General features: G+C 35.7%; 2 protein-coding genes across 2 annotated transcripts; both read right to left on the reverse strand.

Annotated features, from left to right (window-relative positions):
* Positions 1–3,058: 3,058 nt before the first annotated feature.
* Positions 3,059–4,300, reverse strand: LOC132162110 (E3 ubiquitin-protein ligase PUB23-like). Its single transcript, XM_059572367.1, has one exon. The coding sequence runs from the start codon at positions 4,298–4,300 to the stop codon at positions 3,098–3,100; it is 1,203 nt and encodes a 400-aa protein (XP_059428350.1). The 3' UTR covers positions 3,059–3,097.
* A 5,175-nt stretch (positions 4,301–9,475) lies between these two features.
* LOC132162004 (E3 ubiquitin-protein ligase PUB23-like) lies at positions 9,476–10,790 on the reverse strand. Its single transcript, XM_059572246.1, has one exon. The coding sequence runs from the start codon at positions 10,756–10,758 to the stop codon at positions 9,556–9,558; it is 1,203 nt and encodes a 400-aa protein (XP_059428229.1). The 5' UTR covers positions 10,759–10,790; the 3' UTR covers positions 9,476–9,555.
* Between the last annotated feature and the right edge of the window lie 2,933 nt (positions 10,791–13,723).

Genomic DNA, 13,723 nt, shown 5'->3' on the forward strand with positions numbered 1-13,723 from the left:
GTGGTTGTACCCATTTATAATTTAGCTCTTTGTGGTATACAAATTGGTTGAGAATAAAAAAAGCAAATAGCTTTCTAATCCCGACTTCCGTCTAAGATTTAGACATAATCCATTAATGTGGTACCATGTCAGACAAATCAGATAGTTACATGTGGCTGATTTGATTACTCACTGGAAAGGCATGTTAGACTTAACACGTCATTTACTTAAAGCCATGTGTGTTCCATGTCAACTCACCTCTTTTTCTCACCCTTTTCCTCTGCCATTAACAAAGAGAAAAACATTACCAATAAACATCTCAGTCATTGATGAGGCAACATATATTGTGTCTAAAGGAAAGCTAAACACAAAGTTTTGGTCTTTCAAATTACACCATCAAAAATATTTTTTGAGTTATTGAGGCAAAATATATAGTGTCTAAAATCACAAATCTTTTGGTAACGTTTATCACACACAAGTTTTATGGATGGATGGTTATAATTATGCATGCGAACCCCAGGCGAATTTGAAGCGTAATTAAGGAGACAAATGACGCCTTGGAATAAAAGACAATATATTATGATCCAACTGTTTATAATAAACAAGAAAATAAAGCCATTAATTCTTAATATTACAACTAAGAATTTCTTGAATAGAGCTCATTTTTGGCTCATGATGAATGCTAGCTGATCATGGCATGCTTAATTAACACATTCAAACGGCATTATACAAATTAATTACAACATAATTAATTAAAAAAAAAAAGGATTATTCTACATTCATGCCTACAACTTTGATTCTAGTCCATGTATTCGTTGCCAACTAGATGGACCAATCTCAGCCGATCTGCAACCAATGATTCCTCCATCAGCTTTGATTGCGGGCCAAGAAAAGTTCAACATGCAGCACAGGCATTCAAGCTCTCATGGTAGGTAGGTAGCTAGCTAGGGTTGGGGCTGCCATAGTTTTAGATATTAATTTTGCAGCTGGAACGACAATAAACCAAATGGAAAAGACATCCTTATAAAATTCAAATACACGCGACGTTGTGAGTAACTTCAAACTCCAAACCAACGGGAAACTAGAATTGGAATCCTAACATATCCTAGAGAAGAAGAGTACTCGGTATTTGAAAAATTAGAGGACAAAAGACTACAATCCTGTCTAGATCATATAGACATGCAATTTTGTCACACACACACACATATATATATATATATATATACACGTGGCATATATGATATAATTCAATTACAATTACGTCTCTTTCAATCCTAGCTAGAAGCCTAGAAGATGTTATTATAAATATTGAAGGTTTTTATTTCTTATTGTAAATATGCTAAGAATATTATGTGACTTTGTAATTATTGTATTTCTAATTTTTTTTTTTTTTATTCTTATTCAACTATAAATAGATTATTCTATTATTGCGGCAGTACATGTTTGCACGTCACGGAACTTTAGAAGTCATATAACACAAAATAGGCAACTCTTATGTCTTTTTCTACAAAGGTACGTAGAAGAAGTTATCAAGAAGTAGGAAGTTACCAAATTAAGCGTGCAAATTGCAAAGATCGATCGTGGAAATTAAACATTAATTTTTGGTCGTGGGAAGTTTCTACCTTTGCTTTGCTGGTCAAAAACTTGGAACAACAACCCCATGGTCCCCATCTCCCAGTATATATATATATATATATATATATATATATATATACTGCCTACATTATGATTGGTCCCTCGGGCGTACGTGGACCTGCATTATAATTAATTTAGTGAGAATTTTCTAGTATGTTTTGACCTTAGAATCATGCATATTCAAAACCCTATATATAAAGAAAAAGCCATTAATAAATGCTACGTGGGATTTTTATGAACCACGTGTTCTAGGTGGCAGTCAAGACCATATTCATTATTAAGTCAGCCTTGAAATTTGTGGTTCAAAATTAACACAAAATCCCCTTTTCAGACCACATGTTCCAGGTGCCCGTCAAGACCATGAAAAATTTTAGGTGCCAAAATGAACACTTTTTTTTATTATTATTTTTGTTTGGTTGGAAAATTCAAGATATTAGAAACTATTGCTGCAACGCATGATCCCAGAAGCACATGATCCAAGAAAAAAACTCCCATTATCATCATCGGAATTACGAATCCCTCTCTATCGTCTCGGCCAAAACTACCCTTCAAGGTTAAAAACTCTGAATTAAGGGTATCTAACTTTCAATAACCCATTTTCATTATGATTTTCTGTTAATTTTTTGTCAAAATGCCCAAAATGCCTTTTATTTTATTTTATTTTATTGTAAAAAACAAAAAAAAATTGCAAAGATGTTGCAAATTTGTTTTCTTCTTTTTTGAAAAAAAAATAAATGCCTAAATCTTTACAATTTTTTATTTTTTAAAAAAACATTCATATTTTGAAAACTTTAATAAGATTTAACGAAAAATTCTAATGGAAGGGACAATTGAAAGAAATTGAAAATTTGATAACCTTAGTTGAGAGTTTTTCAACCTTGAAGGCACTTTCAAAACACGTAAAAGTTTATGAAGATTTTGTGAAGTTTCCCTGAACTTTATTATAATTTTTTTTTACAAATTAATGTTGCAATTTATAATTGGTGAATTAATTAAGCAAAAATTATGATTTGTCTATTTAATTAATTAATGACCGGTTTGCATGTCAACCATATATGCTCATGTGCTTATCAATCTTCTGCTACCCTTGAAAGCCATACTTCCAAGTTCCAAGCACAAGCACAAGCACACCCAAGAAATTAAGGCTCTCAATATCCTCCAAAATTAAAGAAAGAATCAATACTTCTGCTTGACCTAATTTAGTGTCATGTCCTACATTATTGAAGCATATATGTTTTTGCCGATAATATTTCCTGGTTTCAAACAATTTGTACTACAAGAACCAAGCCCTAGAATTAAGGAAAACGCGCGAGCAAAAGATTAATTCGAAGCGATTAATGAAAAATAACACAGCTTAATTGTAATTTGAAATGATCTTATATTCCACCAATGTTGTATGGAACTAAATCATATTTATATATGTACACAGAAAAGGGATCCTAATTAAAAAGGGAAATTAATTCTCTCCCTCTCTCTCTCTCTCTCAAGATGGATAAGAAGAGAGCAAGTTTTTTGGTATACATGAAGAATTCCTCCATGCCCTAGCGTGCAGCTTAAGTATCTCTCTAGCTTTCTCTTTAGCCTTGTTCTCACAGTCCATTTGAAACATCAAACATAGCTTCGCCACCACACCCAATTGCAACATTTCTTGAACAACCGCTGGAGTCGCCGAGAACTTCGAAACCGACAGGAGAATTCTCACCGCCTTGTCGGTCGCCACCTGCGAAACCCTCATAATTTTCTTTGACACGATGGCCAGTCCTGCCGCATGCTCCAAGAGCTCTGCCCGCCCCTCGGCACATCCGCATAGAATGTCCACCACCATCAACATCATCTCGCAAGCCCTTCGCTCGGAAGAATCAAGAAGAAGTCCTATCAAAACAGAAACTGCGCCTCCATTGACGGCTTTGATTCTGTTTCTCCCCCACGGAGAAAGCTGGATTAGCAATTTCAATGCGGCGCTTGAGGCCTGCTGGGAGATCTGATCATGCAAAACCTGCACTATTTCGACGAAGAATTCGGTTTCCAACCTGATCATCTGCATCGGATCAGCCACTGCCATCATGGATTTCAACAACAAAATCGAATAAGCACGAGATTCGTAGCTGCCACGTTGCATGACTCGTATCAAGGATTTGATAAATTCGCCATTTTTCCCGATGAGATTCTTCAGAGCAGCTTCTGAAAGCTGGAGACTGTAGAGGATGCTTAAGGCGTCGGCGCTTGAAGCTTCTTCTACTGTTGTTGAGCTCACAATGGAAGCTAAGAACTCAACGGCTCCCGCAGCTTCCATGCAACGTTTGTTGGCGGCGCTCTCCGAAGCGATTGAGCGGAGTTTTTGCAAACACTTGCTATTCAAGTGTGGGGATTTGGCGTCGTTGAGTAGATTGGCAATTTGGGTTTTGCTAATCGGAGGCTTCGGGGTCGGAATCCTTTCGACGCCGTGGGAAGCGTTCATGGTGCACCAAGACTGGATCAATCGCCTGAGAGTGTGGTTTGGCGTGAGATCACAGTCGTTGGGAAGTGCTTGTTTTGTAGCCGGACAGGTGTTGTTCTTTCGGGAAAACAACCACTTTTCGATGCTTTCGCGGTCGTAGGTTATTCCGGTGGAGACTGTGACGGGGTCTTTCATGAGCTCCAGAGAAATGGGGCAGAGAAAGAAGGGAGGAACGTCGATCTCGTCCATTGAGTTTGATCAGATATGAGATAAAAAGTTTGAAGGTGTTAGAGAAGGCGCTAGCACTGTGAATTGGTTTGAAGATGTTGGGAGAGAAGATCAGGGGTGGTTTTATATACGCGTTGAGGAGTGAGGTTTCCAAAATGAGAAAGTCAAAACACGGACAAAATAAGAGCGTTGAGAGAGAGAGAGAGAGAGAGAGAGAGATGACTTTCCAAGCTATTAAGAGTCGGTCATCGATGGTTGTGGGATTTAGGAAACGATGTCACTCCATGGTTCTACTTGGCCAACCTTTTTCAAATGGGGAAATTGAGTTGCATAACTTGAATTTGTCCGCATGATTGAATATATGATTAGGGTAAGTAAGGGGGAAAATGATTCAACGTTTGCCTTTGTCAACCCAACCCCCATTGCAACTTGCAATGGCCGTACGAAGTATTCCATGTTTTTTTAGGTATGAAGTATTCTATGTACATTCCATAGATTTTGGGACTTAAAAAAAGAAAAGAAATATTTATTTTAATTTTAAACTTAAAAAGTAGTTAACAGTACTCATGAAGAACAGTATTTAGTTGCGTTGAAAATTCTAGCTCTCACACAAAGAGATTAGAACAACAATGAAAAACGTGTTCCAAGAAGAATTGGAAAGCCCCATCCCATGTATATTTTATTGAATCTGAAAATTAACAATCAAGAAGAAAAAAGATAAGACAAAAGAGCATGGTGTCATGACTTATCTCATAAAATTGTCGTTGTCGGCCATGAAATCTAGTCTTCTCGCGTGGCAAGAAAAAACCAAGTAGTCCAAGTCAGACAGTAAGAATAGTTATGGCTGTGCGATGCATATCCACATGGCAAAATTTCAAAGCCGCCATCGCCAGCCAACTCCTCTTAGAGGGGCTGACCTGTCCTTATACTCTACTTCTACCCTGCAGGCTTCCACGAGCCCTTTGTTGTCATTAAGAAGCCTTGTGAGAGCAGCGTAGCCGTTGATCGCTCTGGTCGTCCGCCTGGCCGTAGATTAATCCGCAGCACCCATGGTTTACGAAATTCTTTTCTTGGTAGTTGGATGTTTTATTTCTACTTTTGTATGCTTTTTCTGTTTAATGTGAAGTCAACCGCCAAGCCGACCATGACGTCTCACCCGTGGCAGTAATTTAAAGAATTTACTTATTTATTTTCACATTTATAATATATTAATATATTTTTATAAAAAAAATATATATCTACTTTAACCTCCTAAATTACTACCACATACAATTATATTTACACCTCTTTAAAAAGTGACATCCGAAGCGTAAAATTATTCACTTTTATTTACCCTTCATATTACTATCACCTATCAAATGAGTTGCTCTTTTATTCTTTTTTTAGAATATTCTTGATGTTATTAAAAAATAAATATAATTTCATGTACACAAAATAGTAACACGGTGGGTTCAGGTCTTAAGGTTACTTTTTACTGTTTGAAGGCATACATAAAAATGTAGCGATTGTTAGGAGGTTTTTGTTTTTGTTTTTTTTGGCTAAGAAGTATATACGGCATTAACCCTGACCAAGATCTGTCCATTAAAGAGGCCAAGACGACCTTTACAATTCAATGTAATCACCACCGATCCACGAGGTGAAGCATATATAGGACAGAGAGTTATGAAGAATGAGAGTGCAATGGATGACTGCCCATATTACGTGAAACATGTTATTCATTGAATCTGTTATATTTAACTATTCTGTAATACATGATCAAAGTCGGATTAGGGTTTGATAAAGAGAATTTATTTTATAGTTTAAATTAAATTTTACATATTTAATATTATATATATTACCACGTGAAGTACGGTGGCGTAGATGGTTCGCAATAACAAACAACAGTAGAATCACAATTCTTCTTAAACTAAGATTCTATCAAGAAATTAAGGCAAAAGGGATAGAAAATCATTCACTCTCTATTTCATATTGATAAATTGATCAAAATACATAAAATCTGTCTCTTACATATTAGGTTGGTTGTATTTATAACAATAAGTAAACTTGGAGCAAAAGTAAACCTAAGCCTATTATGTGAACTTCTAGAATAATAAAGGAAAGATTACAATTAAATAAAATCATAATTTAAATAATGTAAATAATAAAATAAAATATATTTCATTGCTGAATTATTTGATTTGTTGGAATAAAATCTTCATTAAAGTCCCCAATAGAGCAATCAAGCCTTTCCTTATTGGATTATTGCATTTATTTCCGTCCAGTTTTTCAATATTTCCTTTGCATCCTATTTTGACCTAGTAAAGATCGGAATTAGCCAAATCTTGTGACACATGACTTTGTAGATCTTTGAATTAGCTTTCCAATGCCACCAATCTTCCTCAAATCAGATATCCAAAAACTCGAGATATAACATTTTTAGTAAAACTCATCAAGTGTGAATTTAACCAAAATAGGTAAAACTGGCTTGCATCATTTAAAATTTTAAATTTTAAATAACATCACTATTTCATTTGAAACCAAATAATCCAATTCCAGAAAAGAGAAGGCATTGATTAGAAATGTTATAAATTTGACAGAAGTGTTCTCCAAACCAGTTTAGAGGAAATATCTTCCAACCCATTTAAAATAGAGAAATGCTTGGTTGTAATAAAAAGTCCATATTTTGGCCATAAATGTCTGTGGCAAAATGCTACATCATTTTTTTTTTGTCTTTTTCCCTTCCAAATAGCACATTCTCTCTCCATTGTCGGCAAAGCAAAAGTTTTTCTTCTTTTTCTCCTCTGTCACTCCATTTCTTCCTCTCGCCATTTTCTCCCTCTCTCAAACGCTCTCTAGCTCTCGCTCTCTCTCAAAAAAAAAAAAATCAAAAAGTGTATTCTCTCTCCTGTGCTTGACGTTTGGGTGGTTTGGGTCTTGCGGAACTCACAGTTTTCTAGAGTCGACCCTGGCGGTTTGGCTCCGATCTGATGTGGCATTGATCTGGTAAGATTTTTATTTTATGATTTTTATTTTTTACTGCAATATGATTCTTTAAACATTCAAATGTGATTTTTTGCTTCAATATGATGTATGCTCGTGCTGAGTGGAGAAAAATGGGATTTACTACAATATGATTTCTCTCTCTCTCTCTCTCACTCTTTTTGTGTGTGTGTGTGTGTGTGTGTGTGTGTGTGTGTGTGTTTCGTCTGCGCATATATGGGATTATCTTTACAAGCTCAAGCTAAACTCAACGATGCATGAACATATGGGTTCGATAACAAATTGAATTTAAAAAAGAAAAAAGATTGTGGTTAATTGAGGTGATTACTTTTCTTAGCAATTGGGTAGATGATTATGATTTTGGTTCAACTCAAGCACTTGAATGGACAGGTTATTGAACTTGCTTAATCATCATTGATTAAGCACTTGATTGGACAAGTTCTTAGACTTTACATGAATGGATTTCATTTATAAGATATGTAGGATTAAAATTATGAAATGATGTTAGGTATGATTACTCCATTTGAACATTTTCTTCTTGTCAAATAATTATACTAATTATACATTTGTACGATTGATTGGGACTGTCTTCTCTTTTCTTAAATGGACATTCAAGCTCATGCTTAGGTAATGAGAGTGAAGTTGAGTCTTTGTAACACGTATTCCAAATGATGACGAGGATAAAGAAGACATGTTGGTTCTTTGTTCGGAGGAAAAGTTTGATGATAACGAAGGCAATGTTGTATTACCCGAGATGATTGATGGGGATGACGAAGTTGAAGAACCACAAAAGTCAATGACATTTAGTTCACAAGAAAAAGTTATCTCATATTATAAGAAGTATGCTAAGCAAAGTGGCTTTGGTGTGTTAAGAAGAATGATTAAAAAGACACCATATGGTCACCCAAATTACATGATTCTTACATGCCTTTGTAATGGCTCAAAGTGGTGCAGCAAAAGTAATGCTTCCAAAGCAACACTTACAATTATTAGAATTGGGTGTAAGGTTAGGATTTGTGCAAGTTTATAGGATGATGGGACGTGGTATTTGAGAAAAGTGGTGATTGAGCATAACTATCATGTAAGCCCAAAAAAATCAAGGTTTTTAAGCAGATTAATGATGCTGCAAAAAGAAAGCTTGATCTTGATGATAGATCTAGAATACGTTTAAATAAGAATTTTAACTCTTTAGTTGTTGAAATTGAGTATTTGAGAATATTCCCTTTGGGGAGAAAGACTGTCGAAATTTTATTGCCAAGGCAAGAGAGCTTCGGCTTGGCAAAGGAGGTGGTCAAGTACTTTGTGATTATTTCAGAAGAATGCAGGATATGAATGATGACTTCTATTATGTGATGGACATGGGTGGTGATGCTAGGTTGCAAAATGTGTTTTGGTCTGATGCACGAATTAGGGCAGCGTACGAATTCTTTTGGGATATCATTACATTTGACATGACTTACTTGACAAATAAGTATGACATGCCATTATATTTGCTCCTTTCGGCCACCCCATTTTGTGTGAGGCACCCCCAGATGGTCAGTCTGGGGGTGGCTGAACCACCCCCAAGCAAAATGGGGTGGCCAAACCACCCCCCTTGTCCTTTATTTTTTTTTTTTAGATTCATTTTAAAATTAAATTAATAAAAAATTAATATTTTAATGAGGTGAAACGGTGCATTTTGAATTTGACTAAGTTAAAAAATTTTGACCGCAGAAATTTTATTGTCATTTCTATTAACCTAAGGAGTAAATTTTCGCGAAAAAAAATAAAATAAAATAAAAAAATAAAAACTTAGGAATTTAAAAATTTTCTAGGGTTAACTCAAGAACTTATCATACAAATACCCAATTAATTAACTACTCATAATCAGCCATATAAGTCTAAAAAAAAAAAAAAAAAAAAAAAACCCGCCAATTAAGTATATCTATAGGAACAAATTTTTATTAAAACAAAAAAAATTTTATTTTCCTTTTGTATTTTTTTTTTTTCAAATGTTCAAAATTATAGCGTTTGATTTGTATGATATTATTTTCTCAGAATTTATTACTTTCCAAAGTTATATAAAGAAAATATTTAAAATTTATTCAAGAACCAAGTCCTAGAATTAATGAAAAAGTGTGAGCAAAAGATTAATTCGAAGCGATTAATGAAAAATAACATAGCTTAATTGTAATTTGAAATGGTCTTATATTCCACCAATGTTTTGTGGAACTAAATCAATATTTATATATGTACACAGAAAAAGGATCTTCATTAAAAAGGGAAATTAATTCTCTCCCTCTCTCTCTCTCTCTCTCTCAAGATGGATAAGAAGAGAGCAAGTTTTTTGGTATACATGAAGAACTCCTCCATGCCCTATCGTGCAGCTTAAGTATCTCTCTAGCTTTTTCTTTAGCCTTGTTCTCACAGTCAATTTGAAGCATCAAACATAGCTTTGCCACCACACCCAACTGCAACATTTCCTGAACAACCGCCGGAGTCGCTGAGAACTTCGAAACTGACAGGAGAATTCTCACAGCCTTGTCGGTCGCCACCTGCGAAACCCTCATAATTTTCTTCGACACGATGGCCAACCCCGCAGCGTGCTCCAAGAGCTCGGCCCGCCCCTCGGCGCATCCGCAGAGAATGTCCACCGCCATCAACATCATCTCACAAGCCCTTCGTTCGGAAGAATCAAGAAGAAGTCCTATCAAAACAGAAATTGCGCCTCCATTGACGGCTTTGATTCTGTTTCTCCCCCACGGAGAAAGCTGGATTAGTAGTTTCAATGCGGCGCTTGAGGCCTGCTGGGAGATCTGATCATGCAAAACCTGCACTATTTCGACGAAGAATTCGGTTTCCAACTTGATCATCTGCATCGGATCAGCACCTGCCATCATGGATTTCAACAACAAAATCGAATAAGCACGAGACTCGTAGCTGCCACGTTGCATGACTCGTAGCAATGATTTGATAAATTCGCCATTTTTCCCGATGAGAATCTTCAGAGTAGCTCCTGAAAGCTGGAGACTGTAGAGGATGCTTAAGGCGTCGGCGCTTGAAGCTTCTTCTACTGTTGTTGAACTCACAATGGAAGCTAAGAACTCAACGGCTCCTGCAGCTTGCATGCAACGTTTGTTGGCGGCACTCTCCGAAGCGATTGAGCGGAGTTTTTGCAAACACTTGGCATTCAAGTGTGGGGATTTGGCGTCGTTGAGGAGCTTGGCAATCTGGGTTTTGCTGATCGGAGGCTTCGGGGTCGGAATCCTTTCGACGCCGTGGGAGGCGTTCATGGTGCACCAAGACTGGATTAATCGCCTGAGAGTGTGGTTTGGCGTGAGATCACAGTCGGCGGGAAGTGCTTGTTTTGTAGCCGGACAGGTGTTGTTCTTCCCGGAAAACAACCACTTTTCGATGCTTTCGCGGTCGTAGGTTATTCCGGTGGAGACTGTGACGGGGTCTTTCATGAGCTCCAGAGAAATGGGGCAGAGAAAGAAGGGAGGAACGTCGATCTCGTCCATTAATTTTGAGCAGATACGAGATAAAAAGTTTGAAGGTGTTAGAGAAGGCGCTAGCTGTGTGAATTGGTTTGAAGATGTTGGGAGAGGAGATCAGGGGGGGTTTTATATACGCGTTGTGGAGTGAGGTTTCTAAATGAGAAAGTCAAACACGGACAAAATGAGAGCGTTGAGAGATAGAGAGAGAGAGAGAGATGACTTTTCCAAGCTATTAAGAGTCGGTCATCAATGGCTGGTTAATTGAATGTGCATTATCCGGTGCCACGCCCTTTGACTTTCTCTCACTTCTTTCTCTCTCTACAAGTATATATGTTTTTTTTTTTTTTTTTTTAATTAAATTTTATGAAACTCGTGGTTTTTAGAAACGTCCACTTGCCGACAAAAGGTGGTGGGAGGGGTAGGATTAATTGTCAATTTTGTTTATTTAGGAAACGATGTCACTCCATGGTTCTACTTGGCCAACCTTTTTCAAATGGGGAAATTGAGTTGCATAAATTGAATTTGTCCGCATGATTTAATATATGATTAGGGTAAGTAAGGACCAAATGATTCAATGTTTGCCTTAGTCAACCCCATTGGCATTGCAACTTGTAACGGCAGTACGAAGTATTTCACCTTTTTTTTTAGGTTTGATATGGACACAATAAAAACTTAACTCTTAACCAACTTCTTTCTATGTGTAAAAAAAATTTGAATTTTAAATCAAGTAAATTGTTTTTTTTTTTTTTTCTAAATTTTTAGAATCCCAAAATTCTCTCTATCAATTTTTTTTATTTTTTATTTTTTAAATAATACGTAGGAGAGAAGTTGGTCATAACTTAAATTTATGTTGTGACCTTAACATTTTCTCTTTTTTTTAGGTATCAAGTATTATTTTACGTACATTCCTTAGATTTTGTGACTTCAATATATATATATATATATATTTTAAACTTTTTTTATTTTTCTAACTTTAAACTTAAAAAGTAGTTAACAGTACTCATGAAGAACAGTATTTGGTTGCGTTGAAAATTCTAGCTCTCACACAAAGAGATTAGAACAACAATTAATAAAAAACGTGCTCGAAGAAAAATTGGTAAGCCCCATCCAATTAACAATCAAGAAGAAAGAAGAAAATTAACAATCAATTGTCGTTGTCGGCCATGAAATCAAGTCTTCTCACGTGGCAAAAAAAACCCAATTACTAGTCCCACTCAGACAGTAAGAATAGTAGTGGCAGTGCCATGCATATCCACATGGCAAAATTTCAAAGCCGCCATCGCCAGCCAACTCCTCTTAGAGAGGCTGACCTGTCCTTATGATCCTATCCCCTAATTCCACCCTGCAGGCTTCCACGAGCCCTTCGTTGTCAATAAGAACCCGTGTGAGAGCAGCGTAGCCGTTGATCGCTCTGGTCGTTCGCCTGGCCATAGATTAATCCGCAGTACCCATGGTTTACGAAATTCTTTTATTGGTAGTTGGATGTTTTATTTCTACTTTTGTATGTTTTTTCTGTTTAATGTGAAGTCAACCGCCAAGCCGACCATGACGTCTCACCCGTGGCAGTAATTTAAGGAATTTACTTATTTATTTTCACATTTATAATATATTAATATATTTTTATAAAAAATATATATATCTACTTTAACCTCCTAAATTATGGTAAATTATGTATTACCATGTACAATTTTATTTGCACCTCTTTAAAAAATGACATCCGCAGGCCTAAAATTATTCACTTTTATTTACCCTTCATATTACTATCACCTATCAAATAAGTTACTTTTGTATTTTTTTTTTTTTGAGAATATTCTTGACGTTATTAAAAAGTAAATATAATTTCACGTACACAAAATAGTAACATGGGTTCAGCTCTTGAGGTTACTTTTTACTGTTTGAAGGCATACATAAAAATATAGCGGTTGTTAGGCCGTTGTTTTCATCAGCATTTTCCGTTATGATTTACATCCACACATGAATATTCCTACAAGCACAAGCACCATCTTACACATGCACACTAAAGGACAAAACAAGCCCCGCAAAAGAATAAAACAATTGCATATCTCAAAAAAGATATCACTTTTTAAAAGATAAACTTACGGTTTGCTTTTTAAAGCTACTATCTTCCAACATCTATTTAATTCAAACTAGTAAGCACTTGCCATAGAACAAAAACAAAATAACCAGACACACAAGAGGAGACAAAGATTGTTTACATAAATAGAAAGTACTGCCAAAAAACGCAAATGCCCAAGTCTCAGACTCAGATGAAGACGACGGCAAGAATTATTGGGGAAGATGAAGACGACGGCAGCACAGGGGATATAGAAGGATTATGTTTATTTAATTTGACGTGAAGCGTGTGTTGGAGCCTCAAAATGACGTGAAAAAAATGTAATTGTCATTTTTTAAAAGCATAAATAAAAAAGAACACGTGTCTTATTTTTATTGAGTGTGATGTGGCAATGTAATGGTTTCCGTTAAATCATTTAACAGAAAATGATTTCAGGGAGTAAAATGTTATTTTGACCTACCCTAGATTTAACGGAAAATGATTTCAGGGAGTAAAATGTTATTTTGACCTACCCTAGGGACCAATAAATTATTTTTTAAACCACAGTGAGTGATTTGTAAATTAGGCCAACCACAAGGACCAATTTTGCATTTATCCATTATATATATTACATCATGAAGCAAGATGGTGTAGAGGGTTTGCAATAGCAAATAACAATAGAATCACAACTTTTCTTAAACCAAGATTCTATCAAGAAATCAAGGCAAAAGGGGTAGAAAATCACCCACTCTCTGTTTCATATTGATAAATTGATCAAAATACATAAATCTGTCTCTTACATATTAGGTTGGCTACATTTATAACAATAAGCAAACTTGGAGCAAAAATAAACCTAAGCCTATTATGTGAACTTCTAGAATAATAAAGAAAAAATTACAATTAAATAAAATCATAATTTAAATAATGTAAATAATA

The sequence above is a fragment of the Corylus avellana genome, chromosome ca9 (genome assembly GCF_901000735.1).
Source record: "Corylus avellana chromosome ca9, CavTom2PMs-1.0".
Taxonomy (NCBI): domain Eukaryota; kingdom Viridiplantae; phylum Streptophyta; class Magnoliopsida; order Fagales; family Betulaceae; genus Corylus; species Corylus avellana.

Bases quoted from the DNA above. Each gene is read 5' to 3' on its own strand.
- LOC132162110 (XM_059572367.1), bottom strand. From the start codon at position 4,300: ATGGACGAGATCGACGTTCCTCCCTTCTTTCTCTGCCCCATTTCTCTG.
- LOC132162004 (XM_059572246.1), bottom strand. From the start codon at position 10,758: ATGGACGAGATCGACGTTCCTCCCTTCTTTCTCTGCCCCATTTCTCTG.